We start from the raw sequence: 18,840 nt of genomic DNA, 5'->3' as shown, positions 1-18,840 counted from the left end.
CCTTTCCGTTGAGTCATACTCATTAAGATAACAGTATTGTCCCGATTAAACATACATAACTATAGACACAGTGAACAACAGACAGGAATGCGTCACCAATAATTGATAAACTACATTAACCTAAAACCCACATCAGTAGAATGGAAGCTATGGGAATACTTGGGGGGTGTCTAATGAGTTTCAAGTCACACACAAGATCTAGAAGACGCACCTCTACCCCTGCTGGAGCAGAGAGGGATGACACAGAAGAGGAGAGACCACCTGTCAACAACCTGAGCGGCGCCATAGGGAACCGTGAGCAGTGACCAAACAACCGTCATCTCGCTGAGAGGAAGGACTTCCTCAGCCCAGAGTCTGCTTGACCACCGTGCAGGACCAGGAGGCAGCATCAGGACCGACCACAGCAGAACCAGCACTGCAGAGCCGGACCAGAAGCAAGACAAGCATCGTTCTAGGAGACCAGAAGCAAGACTAGGACCGATTCAGAGAGGGTCCAAGCAACCTTCCGGTCTCCCTTTTGAGGGACAGCACAGTTCCAAGACCACCTCACACTAATGGGGGACATTGACAGCCCAGCACAGGCATAACCTCAGACCCATTGGGTCACATCAGAGCCATCGATTTCCAGTACAGACACTTCTAAGTTTCCAAGCCCTTCTACAAACACGGCCCCATGGACAACAACAACCATTTAGCATAAGAGATCTTGAGAATGATCGAGAAAACACCCTCACACACAAATGGAGGTGAACCACTGCTGAAAGCTCTCACTGAAGAACCAGCAGAGAACAGTGACATGGACAACCGCTTCTCACGTTTATTGGACTCATGATTTAGTAAATACAAACAATTGTTTATTTCTGTGATAACAGTCTCCATTATGGCCAGCATTCTATTCCTAGGTGGATGCTGTTGCATCCTCTGCATTAGGACTCTTATCATTAAAATCATCCAAGAGGACCAGCCTCATGATGCCATAAGGTTTATTAAATTAATGTGTCCTGTGTTAATTTATACTGTACACATGGCATCCGTGATGAAATGTTAAATCCTGGGAGAAGATCTTTCAATCTCTCCGACAGATTTCTTCCTTCATTCTTCCCGAGTTTTTCTTCTGTACAAGGTACAAGTTAACAAGGTGTGTCCAGATTGATAATCAAAAGTTCTTTTCATGGGCTTAGTTGGGGGTTCGCTGTCTTGTCTTGATTTAAGAGTTAGGTAAGGGGGGAAGCAGGATGTGCCGAGCAGGCAGACACGAGTCTGACAAGATGGGGAGTCAGTTTATGTCCTGGCTGAGGAATGCAAGGTCTGCAGGTCAACTAGCAGATTTACCTACCAAAGGGGGATTAGAGACACACCAACACTATTCAACATACACACTCTGTTCGCTGATGTTTACGTTAAGTCAGGAGTCTGGACATTGGATGTGACCGGATCTTTAGATGCGGGAGGTGGAAGGTCCTCCTCTACGCCAGTTTAGGGCCAATAGAAATCTTTCCTTCTCTGTCTTTCAAGGGTTATAAAACATGATGTTCTTGCTAATGTTAGTTAGTTGTTCTTCCGGCCTGTGTGCTGCCTGAACTGGTCCTGCCTTTGCAAACGCAGCGCTGATACTTGACCTGTGATCTGACAAATAAATTTCCCAGAACGAGAGAACGATTTAAGTCGTTCGGCTGAATTTTTGATAACCCCGACCAGGCTCCAAATCTTGAACACGTATTCTTACAAGATGCACATCTTATGATTAGAATGTGTAAGATCAAGCGTGTCATATTGGATCGAACGTTATGCTAAACAAATTATTAGACGAGACATCTGACAAAACTGAGGAATGTGATGAACCGATCCACCTGATTGGGTTTTACACCAAAATTGGTGTAAAGGGATGGATTGTAGGATATTAGAAACAAATATACGACCCGGTTCATAAAATTAATAAAAATGCATATAGTGTACACCAGAATACAGCCATGATTCTGAAACTGTAATCAATAAAGTAATGACAATATTGTAAAACCACTGTAATTCTGAAACTGTACTAGAATAATACCAATGTACAGTTATGATTGTATTTGAAGGGCCATTCGAAATCCGAGTTACATTGAACTCACCAGAAGACCACTCCCAGAGGTGTGGACACTGACTTTCACACCTTTAAGCATTGTTATAAATACCTGTAGGAACCATTGTTCTGGGGTTCGCTGGTGGAGACGACAGACGGGCACTAGGGATGGTCAAAGGACTGACCTGGGGCCTGTTGGTTGCTGAGACCAGCGGCTCCTCAGCTGAGATGTTCTTTTTACCGCAACGCCATGTCTTTTATTAAATACATTTGATTTTAACCTTTTGATCAGCGATGACCACTGTCCGTCCGGCATTTCTTCATTTTTGAACACAACAACCTACACCCACGAGACCCTGAAGGCATCACAATGCTACTGAGCTCTGGTGTCAATCTGATGACATTGTCAGATGCCTGTTGCCTCGTTGCCAATACAAAATCCACCAGACGACGCAGTAGCTACAGCGACCAAGAGCCCTTCCTTTTACATTTTAACTCAACGTCTTGACGTGACAGATGCATTTCAACCGGTGTCGATGGGGGTGGGGGGGAGCTGCGAGATCATTCCAGAAAGTTCCAGGGTTACGGTCAAATTAGAAAAGGCGCTCCTAGCGACCATAAACGGCCGCGGGGCCCCGGTGACACTAGCTTCGTGCTAGCCGCGGTAGCGTATCTTGTCCCCTTCATTGGGGTTCTTGTCGTGGTGATATTTCAGAGCGAGTTTCCTGTAGGCCTTCTTGAGGTCCTCCTGGGAAGCCTTGGGAGTGACGCCCAGTAGATCGTAGTAGCCGGTCTCGTGAACCATGGTGAAAACCTGAGGAGGGGAAATGCAGATATAACGTTACGTTAGCAGATTCGATGCTACGTGACACCAAATTAACGGCGTTAAGGAACTTCGGCTAAAATTTCCAGCACGAGAAACACAGAGCGAGCGGCGCGCGAGTACGCGGCAACGCGAGCTCGCGACCCAACGTAAAGGCCGGCGCATGCTTCTGCGTCGTTGCGTCAACGCACTCATTTCAATTTTCAAAATAAAAAAACATGTTGTACTGTGTGCAGCTTGCTTTAGAGCGATCTATGGAGTGAAAAAAACAGGATTTCATTCAGCAGACTGTTTCTTCTCTGCAGGGAGGGGGGGCATCATAGCAGGGTGAGAGAGACACATCCTACAGCCCTAACTTGAATGAGCCTATATCTGCATCTAAATAAATGCTGCAGTGGTTATTGCGCTTTATCATGACTTATTCACTGCTGCCATGTGACAATCAGTAACTTCTCTATTTCCCATGAGTACTACAATGGCTTGTATCCTTCCTTTAGGGCAGTGACAGGGATTCATGCCACAAACTCATCACAAGCTTCCCAGTACGTGTGACTCCAACACCAACATTGTTGTGGAGAGCCATAAGCATCTGGATAAAATCATGCAGGTACCCTCATATTTTGGGTTTTAACCACTTGCAAAACAGTCAGCACATTCTCAGGTCCCAAAATGTTCAAACTTTGAAGGTAAAAAAAAGAAAGAAAGTTTTCATGGGTTTCCTCAATACGGAAGACAAAATAATGAAGCTGCATTGTGAATATCCGGTGAAGATATATAAGAAGGTGTATCTGACAACACAGGGAAAAGAAATGATACAAAAGTCTGAACAAATTAAGCTGTCATAAGAAAAAAGGCCTCCAGCTCACATTCTGTATGTTACCCACACACAGCAGGAGGGGAAGCACTGAAAAAGGAGCAACCATCAGCAATGTCATGTTCAATGGAGACAAGAGGACGTGTTTGTCAATGCTTTTAACACCGAAGGCAATGCCTTATTATCCAGATAAGGAAAAAGGATGTGCTGCATTCGTGACATCAACCATATCTAATGTGAAGTCAAGTGATAGAACTGCATCTTTGTGAATAAAGCGGAGGAAGGACGCAGGGCCGTGCTGCTTTGTCGTCAGCTAGGAAGCCGAGAAGCCTAGGTGGCTGACATCATTTGGGGGAAAGGACAAAGAAGTGTGCCAGACCATTAAAGAAGGAATTAGCTGAGTCCGCTCTGCAGACACCTCTAATGCCCCAACATGTAGAGAAGTGGACTATTGTAAGAGAATACTTTCTGAGAGCTTGGTCAATTTGGCAGAACATGGATGAATAAATAATGTTATGTACGAAAGAACTGATGCTTTATGTAATCAAAGCAATTTTAAGAACTGCAAAAAAAACTAGCAAACTATTTTGTTCTTGTTCACATATCTATCACATATTTTTGTGGGCAAGCTCAGAATTGAATTATCTCTGGGGCTTATGTTTAGAAATGCAGGATCCATATATACATTTTCATAATATTTAAGTTTTTAATTACACACTGCAAACTCTTCATAGTCACACTATCTGGATTCATCTTCTCATGCAGAAATATTTCTTATGAATTTGTTTCAACTATTTATTTTTACCGCTTTGTTACTTATTTAAAGGGTTCTTACCCGGTATGTCTTTGTAAATAATGTGGTATATTGAGTACAAATTTCTATCCAAATTGGATAAAAACTACTTTTACCAGGAATCAAATATCAAAGGAGTCGTCATCATAGCAGCTGAGGTTTATGACAACCACAAGTCATTTGCATAACATCGAACAAAAACATTTCTGATGTTACTGTGATTATTTTTTCATTACTTTAATTTGCTTAACTTTCCTTCTCAGGTTCCTCTGCTTGAACTCCCGGTCTCTCAGTTCCCAGTAGGTGATTTGGTAGGTGATTTCCTCTCCTCCCAGTCTCCTGGCCTTCGGACGTCAAGGTGTACAGCTCCTGGGCTTGGATTTTCTGGTTCCAGTTCCTGGATCCCGCGGTTTTTTACTGTCAAGCCATTGGAGTTTTCCTACTTTGTTGCACTTTTCCCCAGCTTGAAAGAAGGATTGAATGTTCTACGTGGAGATTAAGGTTACTGGATTTCACTGAAATTGCTGACCGATTGAATGACTGAGTCCCAGGCAGTGGCTACGTTCCACTTCTTTTCTTTTTATTTCAGGTTAGCAGCATTTGGTCACTTCGGGATTATTCAGGCAATTAATTAGGCAATCAGCCAGGCAATCAGGTAAAAAAAACCTTTAAAACACAAACACAAAAAGAAACATAAAACATACATAAGTCCCCAGCAACATCACAGAGGCAAAAAATACACTTCAAAATTGTAGTTAAAGTTAAGCATTTTAAAATGCAACAAACTATTTTTAGCAAAAAAAAGCCCCGGTGCAGGGCCAGCAGCAGACCTCAATCAAGATAGAATTTTAAACATGGTTGGAAAGTTCCTTCTCTTACCGGCTGCCTCTCCAGACGTTGCGTAGGTCATTCAGCTTTGCACAACACTTCATCTACTGTGGCGTTTCAAACAACTCTTTTTACCTGCTGAGCTTGATTAGGCACCTGTTCCCTCTTGATTAGGCACCTGTTGTCCTCCTCTTGGGGGTGTGCACAAGTGATGGTGAAGTGAAATTGTTCCTTCCCCTCTTCTTCTGTTTTCCTTTTTCTTTCTTTTTCTGCTTCCAAACAGGATTCCGCTGAAGTGAATGTGAGGAGGATCATCCACATATTGGATTAATGCCGTGCCCTCTGGCAGGAGGCACTCCGTTAACGCTTGTTTCAACACTTGGTTAAAGATACCTGGCGAAAGTGCAAACCCTTGTGGTAGCCGAGTATAACGTAGCTGTCTGTTCCCATACGTGAATGAGAACACATCCCGTAAGTCTTTGTGTAACGGCAGGCAAAAGAACGAGTTCGCCAAATCAATGCAAGTGAACCATTGTTGTTGTGGTGTGTAAGAATACGTGTTCAAGGTTATCAAAAATTCAGCCGAACAACTTCTCTCGTTCTGGGAGATTTATTTGTCAGATCACAGGTCAAGTATCAGCGCTGCGTATCAGCGCTGCGTTTGCAAAGGCAGGAGCAGTTCAGGCAGCACACAGGCCGAAAGAACAACTAACTAACATCAGCAAGAACATCATGTTTTATAACCCTTGAAAGACAGAGAAGGAATGATTTCTATTGGCCCTAAACTGACGTAGAGGAGGACCTTCCACCCCCCGCATCTAAAGATCCGGTCACATCCAATGTCCGGACTCCTGACTTAACGTAAACATCGACGAACAGAGTTCGTATGTTGAATAGTGTTGGTGTGTCTGTAAATGTCTGATTTGAATTGCAGTTCTCCTACACAATATTCTATTCATGTGTTAACAAGGTCCGTTCTGCTTTTATTTTGAAAAGCGCCGTTTTCTTCTTCTTCTGTTTTTTTTGTGACGCTAACTTCCTGCTACTTAACATTTGCAACGTGGAAGTCACGCATCGTCGAAGCAAGGGTAAAACTTGTAAACTTATTAGTTATGTATCGTGTTAAATACATTCGAATGATGTAAAGAAAGAGTTTAAATCGTAACTTATTTCATTATTTTGTATTGTTCGTACCTGTCATTTCAAAAAGCTCTTTACGCTAATTATGAGGGTGTGTCGAGATGCTAGCTGGTGGAGGAAATTCCTTTGATTAGCGCCCTTGGAGAGCGGATTGAGGTATGAAGGATGCATGTGATGTTTTATTTGTCAAAGCGTTTTAAACATATTTCATTTCACCTTTTCTAGTATTTCAAATGATTTGTATCGAGTGTAAACATTATTTTGTATAAGTTAATTGTTGAAACTACATAGAAGCATTGTGTATTTCTTCTGTTTCATTCTGTAGTTTTCACGGTGTTCACGGTGTTCAAGGTGTTCACGGTGTTCACAACGTCATGGTGCTTATGGTGCTCGTCGAGAGAAACAAAATAAATCAACACCCGTTTGAAACTCTCTGCGTCTTGATCAATCAATCCGAGGGGCCGCTACAGTGTCTCTAAACCTCCCTTAGGCTGGCACATCTAGTAGTTGACCCGCAGACCTTGCATTCCTCAGCCAGGACAGAAACTGACTCCCCATCCTGTCAGTGTCATTTTAGCATCTATTGCAGAGGTGATGCATCGGAGACATAGTTGTCTGAAACAGGGGATGCAGCAGCATCAACAAAAGGCAAAAACCACTATTGCGATTACTAAGGTCAGAAAAACTGACAGGAAGAAGCCCTTCCATTGTCCAAAGTATTTACCAAACCAATTACCCACAGTGCCATCTATACCAGAGTGTTCAGCTAATTCAGTAGACATGCCTCTTAGTCCGTGTAATGCTCTAGTAAAGGATCCATCTGGGGCAGTATTATTGGGGATAAAAGTGCAGCACGCTTGGCCAAACATCGCACACACTCCTCCTTTTTCAGCTAATAACATATCCAAAGCCATTCGGTTCTGGTAAGTCATCAATGAGGTGGCCGATAGTTGGCTGTGCACCCTTTCCAGAGCATCTCTCATCATATTGGTGAGGCGCTGGATATTGAAATGTACATAATTTAGTCGATCCACATTTTTGTTTACAGTTATAAAAGGGAACAATGATTCCCATCCGGCCACTATCTGATCCGTTCACTTGTAAGAGTTAGGAAAAGGATATGTTTGATCCCAAACGTTTTCTCTATTTCTTGTAGTTCAGGGCTCCAATACGCCTGATTTGATGAGGCCCTCGATAGTTTCTTTGATCCCTTCTGCAGCGGCTGGCTTGTGAGGGTAAAATCTAAATGTTAAATGTTATATATAAATGTTAAATGTAAATGTTAAATGTAAATCTAAATGTTACATCTAAATCTAAATGTTAAATCTAAATGTAAATCTGAATGTAAATGTTAAATCTAAATGTTAAATCTAAATCTAAATGTTAAATGTAGAGTCTACATTTAGCTCTACATTTAACATTTAAGACGACTGAACATTACAATAATTATGGTAATTCACTCTGCGGCAAGACAAGCTGGCAAGTCCGCATGAATTAGCTCTTGTTGTAGAGCAGGGGTGTCAAACTTATTTTAGGAAGGGGGCCACATACTGTCCATGTTGAAATCATGCGGAGGGGGGAACGTTGACCGGACCATCGCCAAGGATTTGACTGCGCCACCCCCCCCCTCCCCGTTAACCACGAGCTTAGTACTAATTTTAGTACTAATTAGTGTTTACACACTAAACTAAGATTGCTAATAACATTGAAAATTGATTCAAAGACCACAGCTTCTATTTATATACAGTTTATTGCACATTTGACTATTTTTGGTGCCAGGTGGCACCAAAGAACAATTTAAAAACACACGAGACAGGCACTTGTTCAAACATCAGCCTTGTATTTTAAGGAGAGACTGCCAGTGTTAAAAACAGCTGTGTGGTTGAACTACAGTCCAAACAAAGCACAAACCAAGCAAGAAAGAGATAGAAAACTTAATGTTTCTTAATTTATTACTCTTGAATGGACATTTAAAGACTCACCGGTCAAATTTCCAACTAGTGCTTTAGCATTCGTTGCCCATTGACTACACATCACATAGTTTGACAATAACTAGGATAATGATTATGAAAATTAACCCTTCGAAGCTTTGAAAACTAGAAAAACTACCGTGTCCAGCCCCATGAAGAGAAGAGATGAATGAATGTCGGCCTGCACTTTGTTCGACCCTCGTGAACACAACATGTACTCGAGACTTTCATTCAAAGCTTTTGGGGCTTTTAGATCTCTACAGTCTGTGGGGTTTGTAATATGTAATAACCCTTCAGAGCGGGTGCGTTTCAGTCGAACAGCTTGGCCGACGTGGCCTTGCCGTCGTACTTTGAGCCTTTTCCATCGAACTCTGAGGGAAGGATGTCGGCTTCAAACTCCTTGTAGTAGTTCTCCAGCTCGTCTCCGTGGACGAACACCTGCAGCGAGGACAATTGCGAGAAAAAAATGTAATTGTAACAACGTGTCAGTGGACTATTTGACAAAACGTGATACCACTTCATAGTTTCATCCGACTCGGTTTGCATGCGATGAACTGCAGGGAGGAGGTGTGTGTGTGTGTGTGTGTGTGTGTGGCTCACTCTGTCCAGCAGCTTGCCCTTCATGAGCGGTTTGACCACATTGTATGTGGTGGTGAAGTACCAGGGCTGGTGGATGAAGTGCACGGCTTTGAAACGAGCAGGGAATGAATCCTGGAAGAACAAGCAGTGATTTAATAAACACCCACGAGGAGAGATATTGTCAACCACACGCAGCTCTACCCGCCGTCGAGGTAAAAGTCTTTCTACTTCATTTAAAAAACAAATAAACAAAAAACAACAACTTCTCAACGTGGCTTTTTGTTCGCAGCTTTCATCTCCCGAACGCGTGTCCTTCCCACCTGCAACATGTCCACCATCTTCTTGAGCTCCGTGGGTTTGATTCCCGACGCCTGCTGCATGGTGAAGCTCTTGAAGTTCTCGATGATGCAGAAGCCGTTGATCTGAGTCTCCTCGTTCTCCAGCAGCTTCTCCAAGATCACGCAGTACGCACGCAGGATCTGAACGCACACACACATCAATTTATGTATTTTGATCCATTAATATTCACGGTACTACGTAAAGAAATGAAAAAAGAGCCCTGGTGCAGGATCACGCAGGTGTTTTTATTATTAATTGCGATGTAATATTTGTTTTTGTTGTTTCTTTACTTTGTTCATTAGAATTTGTACCTCATCAAATGTGATCTCCTCGTAGTCCCAGTTCTCGATGTTGAAGAGCAGAACCACGCGGCCGTACTTGTCTCTGCTGGGCAAGATGCCGGGGTATCCGGCCTCGATGGTGCTGCGGACGGCCTCGGGGGTCAGATTCTCAAAGAGCTCAGGGTACTCCTTCCTGAAGCGCACATAGCCTGGAGGGGGAGGAGGGGGGGGTTGATTTATTAGTGTACATCTGTAAATCCATCATTATCATCATGCATATGTGTTATGTTATTATGTCTGAAGCATTACTCCCCCACATACATTAAAAACAGTAAAAAGTTACTTTAAGTATATTGTGATGCTCATACCACAACTCATACTACTCACACATGTTTATCATTGCCATTTCTTGTTTTTAAATGCGGGATGTGCATGCTGTAACCAGGAGTTAGTGATCCTCTGGTAGAAAACCTGACGTACCCTTCATCAGTTCGAAGGCTCTGGGCACGTCGTACTTCCTGGCGCGGATGAAGCGGACCAGCAGGCCGTCGGGTTTCTTCCCAAACGTGTCCAGCACACCCTTGGCCAGATCGTCACCACCATCTGCCTTCTCCTTGATTATTCCTCTCAGCTCCTTCACAGCCGACACCTTCTTGTCATCCGTCTCGTTCAGCTCGTCCTTGGCCTGCAGAGGGAACCAGACCAGCCGGTCAGATCAACCATTAAAACAGGTTGGTTTAATATTCTCTGAACTCGAGTTTGAATTAAGGATAATCACGAGGGAAGCTCGTAAACGTCAGTGTGTGATATAGCGCCATCTACAGGTGAGGTTGGAGATCGCAACCAGGCGACTGCCCTTCCCTTTCTAGTAGAGGGAAACTACGATAATTGAAACAGTTCTGAATATAATATCGTATTTGTGTCAATAGATCCCCTTAACGATGAGACGCTATGTACCTTCTGCTTGGTGTGGTCCGGTAGGCTGGCGCACGGTCCGAACACCGGGCCGTGGTCCTTGACGGTGAGGCGCTCCAGCTTGGACCGGAAGGCCTGCTCCTCCTCCGACACCATGCGGTAAGTTCCACTCTGAAAGCACAGCGCCGGTGTGAGGGACTCGGCCGCAGCTCGGTGGAGGAATCGCTTGAATGCTTTAAAAAACTGCAACGCACAACTTGGCCAGAAGGGGTTTTGCCCGGTCGGTTCCCATTGGAAACCGATCGCCGGCAAAGTATTCATGTTGAAATAAATGTTTTAAAAATATGAAAGTAGGAGGAGTTTGACTGGGGGAGGAGGGGGGGGGCATTCTACTAACCTGTCAAATCCTAAACAAATATGTAACTGATTCAACCAACAAACACGCAGATGGTAAAGAGGAAAATAAGTCTTTGAGCAGCAGTGCAGTTTGCATTTTGATCATATCACCTATTGATTATTCACACTAGGTGTGCATTGAATGTCTCTTTTGTGTTGCTTTGGATGCCTGATATGATTGTATGAACACACCAGTGTTCAATAATCAATAGGCCTGTGTTTCATTAATCTGCCCCACAACCCACGAGTCCAGTAAAGCCTGTAAATACGCAGGAAGGACCTAAAGTAGAGATTAGCTGCTAATGCTACTTTTGTCTTGAGAGAGCTGCGGTTGAGTAAAAGGTAATTGGTGAACAATCACAGGCCTTTAGAACCGCTAGAGCTCAGAAATACACGTAAAGCATTAATATCGACTCAACACTTACAACCACAGCCATCTCTTCTCTTCTGTAGATCAGCGTCTCACCGTCTGGAGGGAAAATAAAAGGGCAGTAAATAACAAAAGGAAACAAACAATGGACGCACTGTATTCCACTTTAATCCCCCTTCCACCCGCATTTTAAACTCTGCATAGTATCCTGCTTTTCTAATACCAATGAAATAATCTATTGAATTATCTTTTCTCAAGTAAAAATAAAGAATACAACCTTGCTCTTTCTAAGATATGCAGCAGAACATGTAAAATATTTGTGGATTTTAGAATGTCAAGCTCTTAAGATACTAACCACACTAAACTTCCACTTTATATAACACAACTAATACTAACCATCAGATGGATTCATGAGGGAAGTATAGTTAGTAAGAGCAGGAATGCAGCTCTAAACCTCGTCAGACGTGGTCACACGATGCAACTGCTGACTCTTTATTATATTTAAATCTCAAATACCTCAAATGCAATTCAAAGGCAGCCCCATATCCACATTTACACACTTGAAACCGCTTTGAAAAGGGAGCCAGAGGCGCCGGAGAGACGGGGAGCTGTACGCCGTCTGAGGAGCAGAAGAAGCAGCAGCTGGAGCAGAGGACTCTTACCTGAGGCAGATGTGAAGAGTCCCGGGATGTCGGTGGTGTGGAGCCGCTGCGACGGGACCTCTGATTTGTAGCGTCGGGATTAGTGACGTCACACCAGATTACATCCCACTTTTTTTATTTTTCAATCAGCACTAAAGGGCCGGAGGGGCGGGAGGAAGTGATGGCGAGGGACAGGCCGGCCAATGATGGAAGGGCTCCCCGCGATGAAGAGGCGCATGAGGTCATCCGTGAGTAGGTAAGAGGTGGTGTAAGATGGAGGAGGGCTTTGATGGAGACTTGTTTAATGATGATGGAGAGTGTTTGATTTCTACAACGTGATCACTGCAGTGGGAGGAGGAGGCCTGTGTCACATGTTTATAGATGTGATGTTGTTTTGGGAGCTCTGGCTCTAATATTTCTCAATGGGACGAGCGGGCGAGAGGAATTACTTTCTCCAATTAGTCTTTGATTTATTCTAATTCATTTTTAACTCTGCATGCAAAGGACTGGGATCAATAATGACATGTTTTCATAATCACATTTACACAAACACAGACACACACACCCACAGCCAAGCCACAAGGATTTTAGATTTCGACATGGCGGATTCACATCAGTAAACATGGACCCTAAACGATAGATCGGGAGCTGAGAGTAATGCAAAGCTTTATATAATGTGTTCAATTCTGTGAGCACTTTTATCTAATCGGACACCCGAAAAATCTCCACATTAATCTTAAGTAATTGAGCGACAGAAGTGTGAGTGAGTGCAAACAAATCAACTAAGAGCGCCCACCCAGCAGACACAGCAGGGGGCCGTAGTCGTGGTAATTTCGGTCTTTTGCTGTCGAGTGAAATTATTCCGTCAAAACCTCTTTGACATCAGTGGGTGGATGAAATGTATGTTTATGTTAAAAAACACCTTTGTACATCTATTTCCTAATGAATCCTCACTCGTCCTGAGCTGCACTAATCCTGTAATCATCATTAGATACCATTCAAAGTTCTGTGTAAATACCCACATCACCTCTATGAAGCATTCTGTTAGATCCACAGTTCAACATTGCAATAATACTTTAAAGAGACTAATGTATGATCAACTGAAACAGTGTTACTCAAATACATTTATACAAGTTGTTGTGTTCAAAATGAAGAAACGCCGGACGGACAGAGGTCATGGCTGATCAAAAGGTTAAAATCAAATGTATTTAATAAAAGGGATGGTGTTGTGGTAAAAAGAACATCTCAGCTGAGGAGCCGCTGGTCTTAGCAACCAACAGGCCCCAGGTCAGTCCTTTGACCATCCCTAGTGCCCGCCTGTTGTCTCCACCAGCGAACTCGAGAACAATGGTTCCTACAGGTATTTATAACAATGCTTAAAGGTGTGAAAGTTAGTGTCCACTCCTCTGGAAGTGGTCTTCTGATGAGTACAATGTAACTCGGATTTTGACCCTTAGTCAATGTCAGTTGTTGTGCAAGTATTACATTTAATGTATGCATGCATTCCAGTTAATTACATTACATCAAATACAATCATAACTGTACATTGGCATTATTCTATGACAGTTGCAGAATTACAGTGGTTTTACAATATTGTCTTTACTTTATTGATTACACAGTTTCAGAATCATGGCTGTATTCTGGTGTACACTATGTGCATTTTATTAATTTATGAACCAGGTTGTCAGATTATTTCTAATATCCTACAAAGTGTATACATATTTTAAGTTGTTTTTCCTTTCTGTACTATTTTTTTGTTTTGTTTTATGTGTCGAGCCCCCGATACGTCAACGCCTTCAGCAACAGACATTGCTTCAGCAGGTAATGACTGAAATAACTAAAAAGTAAAAAAAATGATTTAAAATATGTCCTTTGGGACACATCGCCGTCCGTCTTTTTGCCTCTGACGTCAGCAGCACTCGTTCCGCTCCTGATGCAACAGTGAAGCAGTCTAATAATCTGCTAAATCAGCCCTGAGCCTAACAAAGCCATTTGCAGAACAAAATTAGATGGATTGTGAAAAACAATGTTCCCTTGTGTTCCCTCACTACAGCCTGAGCTGTGGGGTGAGTTCAGGCTTTGCATGTGTGTGAGTTGATGATTTAGTTCTTTAGAGCCCCGGTGCATAAAACAGATGTACAGCTCCACCTGCAGCTTGTTCCCATGCTTGGATAAGGTTATAGAAATGATAAACATAACGTTTATCACTCATCTTTAAACCTTTACGGCGTGACATAGAAGCTGAGCGGCGTTCAGCTCAGAGACCCACGTGAGTGTTTCAGTCCCTGGGATTTAACTGGGAATGCTGGGAGAGAAACCACGATTAAAAGTGACGCCAGAGCAAATCTTCGCTCTTTACCTTTGCTGCAGTGGACCCACAACAAAACAAAGTCACTTTCATTTGAACCAGAAGCCGTTTTATTAGGACATTTTAGAGCAGCTTACAGGAAGAGGTAATGAAATACCAACATTACAAAATAAAACCTTTGAGGCACCGTGTTCGGAGGCAGCTGCAACAGGTGGAACTAGTTTTTAAAAATGTGTTTACATTACATTACATGTCATTTAGCTGACGCTTTTGTCCAAAGCAACTTACAACAAGTGCATTCAACCATAGGGTACAAACTCAGAAGAACAAGAAACAAGAAAGTGCATTTTCCTCAAATAAGCCAATTTTACAATTTGCTATAGATGAGTGGAGCTATAAGTACAATTTAAGTGCTACAATTTGTTAGTCTTTAGTCAAGGTAGAGTCTGAAGAGGTGTGTCTTTAGTTTGCGGCGGAAGATGTGAAGGCTCTCTGGGGTCCTGGTGTCTTCAGAGAGCTCGTTCCACCATTTCGGAGCAAGGACAAGAGCCTGAATCAGTACCTGAGCAGCCTTCTGAGTGAGAAGAGGACGTATTCTCCTGATGTTGTAGAGCAGAGGTCTTCAACGTTTTTCAAGCCAAGGTCCCCCAAACTGATGGCGAGGTGGAGCAGGGACCCCCTATTCTATGGAGTTTGGTCCACCATCTTTTATTTTTGAGCTTCACTCTCTTTAGACGTGAGCATAAACGCGATCTGATTGGCTGGTGCCTGCGCTGTCGTACTTGCATGAAAGGAGCAGTGAGTGAACCGGTGCCCAGCTTGAGAGCTGCTGAGGGAAGCTGAATGTGTGTGTTGCGGACTGACAGATAACGTCTTCTCCATCAATTTATCTCTTCGCTTCAATATGTTGTATTCATGTTAATGTGTATTTAAAGACCATAAATAAAATTGTGATTCTGAACCCATTTACAATTGTGGGGAAAAAAACTGTTTAAAAAAAGTGTCTTATCAACCAAACATTTTGCAACCCCCCTGCAGTACCTTCGCGGACCCCTTGTTGAAGACATCTGTTGTAGAGTGTGTATCTACAGGATAGTGTTGTCGCAGTTATGTTGGGAGTCAGGGAGAGTTGGCTGTCGAGTGTGACGCAGAGGTTCCTAGAAGTTAAAGTGGGCGTTAGCTCTGAGAGAGTTGGTGTAGAGCGAGAAGAGAAGGGGACCCAGGAAGGAACCCTGAGGAACTCCAGTAGTGAGAGGACAAGGTTCCGACACAGATCCTCGTCAGGTTACCGAGTAGGTGCAGCCGTCGAGGTAGGACGAGAGAAGGGAGAGAGCAGAGCCTGAGACAGAGTGGTGTTTCCCTTCTATAAGCTTCACCTGGATTGATAAATAACTCAAATGAAAACTGCAGTTTGTGTTTTACCAAAGTGTTCTCTATATTTAATGTAAGAGCAGAACTTCTTACTATTCATTTAATGACTTAACTCACCTCCAGTTTAAAGAGACAAAATATCTGTATAGCGGCAATCTTAATTCCGTCCTCGATGATGTCATTACCACTACTGTCACAGTCTGCGTTTGGGCCGTGAGCTTGACGCGTAATGATTCTTCATAGACAGCAACTTCGTTTTAAAAAGATACAAAGTTACAAGAAACATTTAGTGCTCGACTTGGAACAACGGTCAAAAAACTGTATTGCTCTGCAGACTGATAAACCTCGACTGGAGAACATAGGCTATGACATCATCAGCAATGAAACTTAAAGGAGCTATGGCACATTTTTTATAAGACAATAAACACATCTTATCGAGGAAAATATGGCTCTTACATTTCCAGCCCCTAATTGCTTATGCCGACTGCAAAACAATTATCAAATATGAAATACTAGTAACAACATATAATATAGTGTGCATCTCTTCTACAAGGCCACCAGACATCCAGGCGACCTGAAATCGGACTAAGTATCTCTTTCTTTAAACCAAGCTAGTCTGCTAAATTTGTTGTTGATTCTAGTGTCTTAAGTTAATTTAATTGCTGATTTGCTTTAGTTTTTGTCGTCTCACGGCCAGTTCTCTTTGTTTGAAGTTATCTTGGTTGCTAGTTTGCTCAAGCTCTTTCAGTCTTTTAGTGCCAGTTTGTGTTCTAGATTATACTATTAAGTTAACTGCCAGTGTGCCCTCCTAACTCTGCTAGGTTTTGACCTGATCTAAGTCTGTTTTTGCCTTGTTTTCTGAAGCAAATAAGACTCGTATCCTTAAACTCTCATTTTGTCAAAACACCACATGGTGATTGTTCACTGATTAGGGTGTCAAGCTATTGGTGCTTTGCATTTTGAGGAGTTTCTGTCGAGGCCAATCGACCTTTTGTCTCCTAAACGACAGGGGAGCAGCCAGCGCAGCCGCAGCCGACTACCACTAACGAGGGAGTATTTAACTAGAAATCGTGGGAAGCGTTAGCCTATCCTCGCAGCACGAAGACGAGCAGAACAAAGACCAGGGAGTCTTTCGTGGAGTCTTCGGGGCGGCTGAATGCGGCGCCTTCTGCTATTCTTAATAATGTGTTTGACCCCTTTACCCGTGCCTGTTCGAATCTCTTCCCGCAGATACTACAGGCCTCGGGCTAGATCTGCTCTCTATCGTAACCTCTCCTCTCTCACCTATCCCACCCGCTCCACACATGTCCAGCACCTGGAGGTCTCTGGAACTGCCAGTCAGCGACTCGCAAGGCTGACTTCATCTCCGGCTTCGCGATCCAGCAGTCACTCGACTTCCTCGCTCTCACCGAGACCTGGATCACACCTGAGAACACATGCACCCCAGCCGCTCTCTCCTCCGCCTTCTCCTTCAGCCACACTGGTAGGGGTGGTGGCACAGGTCTACTCATTTCACCCAAATGGAGCTTTGCTCTCTTCCCTCTACCACCATCCACCCCATTGTCCTTTGAATTCCATGCTGTAACAATCACTCACCCGGTACAATTAACCATCATTGTCCTCTACCGTCCGCCAGGCTCCTTAGGTCATTTCTTGGAAGAACTGGACATTCTCCTGTCTAATTTCCCCGAAAATGGACCTCCGCTCATCCTCCTGGGTGACTTCAACATCCAGACAGAGAAGTCATCTGACCTCTTACACCTACTTTCTTCCTTCGCTCTGTCACTCAGTCCCTCTCCTCCTACTCACAAAGCCGGCAATCACCTTGACTACATCTTTACTAGAAACTGCTCTACCACTAACCTCTCTGTAACTCCACTTCATGTGTCTGATCACTTCTTCATCTCTTACTCCCTTCCACTCTCTATAACTAACAAACCTCCCTCATTGACTAACTCTATACCGGCTCGTCGCAATATTCGCTCCCTCTCTCCCTCCTCGCTGGCATCCTCTGTTCTATCAGCCCTCCCTTCAACTGATTCCTTCTCACTCTTGCATCCGAACGCTGCTGCAGAGACTCTCCTCTCAACTCTTTCCTCCTCTCTAGACTCTCTCTGCCCTCTTACGACACGACGGACTGGCAAATCCCCTCCGGCTCCGTGGCTGTCTCAACCGGTCCGTGCCATGAGAGCCACCATGCGAGCGTCGGAAAGGAGATGGCGTAAATATAAACGACCTGACGACCTGCTTGAATTTCAATCTCTCCTCTCCTCGTTTTCTGCTTCTATCTCTGCTGCCAAAAGCTCTTTCTACCAATCCAAAATCGAATCCTCATTCTCTAACCCCAAAAAACTCTTCTCGATCTTCTCCAATCTCCTCGAACCCCCTACCCCTCCTCCCCCCTCCACCCTTCTTCCGGGAGACTTTGTCAACTACTTCACCAAGAAAATAGCTGACATACGCTCCTCCTTCTTAAACCCACCTCCTACTTCATGCGTCCCACCGACCCTCTCTCCTAACCAAATTCTTACCCTAGTAACCTCTGCCCGTCCGACCACCTGCCCTCTTGACCCCATTCCATCACATCTTCTACAATCTATCGCACCTGACCTTCTTCCGTTCCTCACCTGTCTCATCAACAACGCTCTGTTATCTGGCTGTTTTCCCAATTCTCTGAAGGAGGCAAGAGTCAACCCTCTCCTGAAGAAACCCACCCTCAACCCATCTGAAGAAAACAACTACAGACCGGTCTCTCTTCTTCCCTTTTTGTCCAAAACCCTTGAACGTGCTATCTTTAATCAACTCTCCTCTTATCTCCACTGTAACAACCTCCTTGACCCCCACCAGTCAGGTTTCAAGGCAGGCCACTCCACAGAGACTGCTCTCCTTGCTGTCTCAGAGCAACTCCACACTGCTAGAGCCGCCTCTCTCTCTCTCTCTGTCCTCATCCTTCTGGACCTCTCTGCTGCATTTGACACGGTCAACCACCAGATCCTTATTTCCTCCCTTCATGAACTTGGTGTCATAGGCTCTGCTCTCTCCCTTCTCTTGTCCTACCTCGACGGCCGCACCTACCGGGTAACCTGGCGAGGATCTGTGTCGGAACCTTGTCCTCTTACTACTGGAGTTCCTCAGGGTTCCGTGCTGGGTCCCCTCCTGTTTTCGCTTTACACCAACTCTCTTGGCGCTGTCATTTGCTCGCATGGCTTC

General features: G+C 43.9%; 1 protein-coding gene across 1 annotated transcript; it reads right to left on the bottom strand.

The window, feature by feature from the left end:
- Nucleotides 1-8,191: 8,191 nt before the first annotated feature.
- On the bottom strand, nucleotides 8,192-12,315 carry LOC120812811 (retinaldehyde-binding protein 1-like). The gene is made up of 8 exons (XM_040169024.2): nucleotides 11,973-12,315; nucleotides 11,366-11,409; nucleotides 10,587-10,715; nucleotides 10,110-10,314; nucleotides 9,660-9,838; nucleotides 9,330-9,488; nucleotides 9,031-9,141; nucleotides 8,192-8,868 (listed from the first exon to the last, which is right to left on the bottom strand). Exons 2-8 carry the CDS (start codon nucleotides 11,375-11,377, stop codon nucleotides 8,740-8,742), a joined length of 924 nt encoding a protein of 307 aa, XP_040024958.1. The 5' UTR covers nucleotides 11,378-11,409; nucleotides 11,973-12,315; the 3' UTR covers nucleotides 8,192-8,739.
- Nucleotides 12,316-18,840: the final 6,525 nt, after the last annotated feature.

Source organism: Gasterosteus aculeatus, chromosome Y, assembly GCF_964276395.1.
Source record: "Gasterosteus aculeatus chromosome Y, fGasAcu3.hap1.1, whole genome shotgun sequence".
Taxonomy (NCBI): Eukaryota; Metazoa; Chordata; class Actinopteri; order Perciformes; family Gasterosteidae; genus Gasterosteus; species Gasterosteus aculeatus.
The sequence above is the reverse complement of the archived record's forward strand: the minus strand, read 5'-3'. Positions and strand labels throughout refer to the sequence as shown.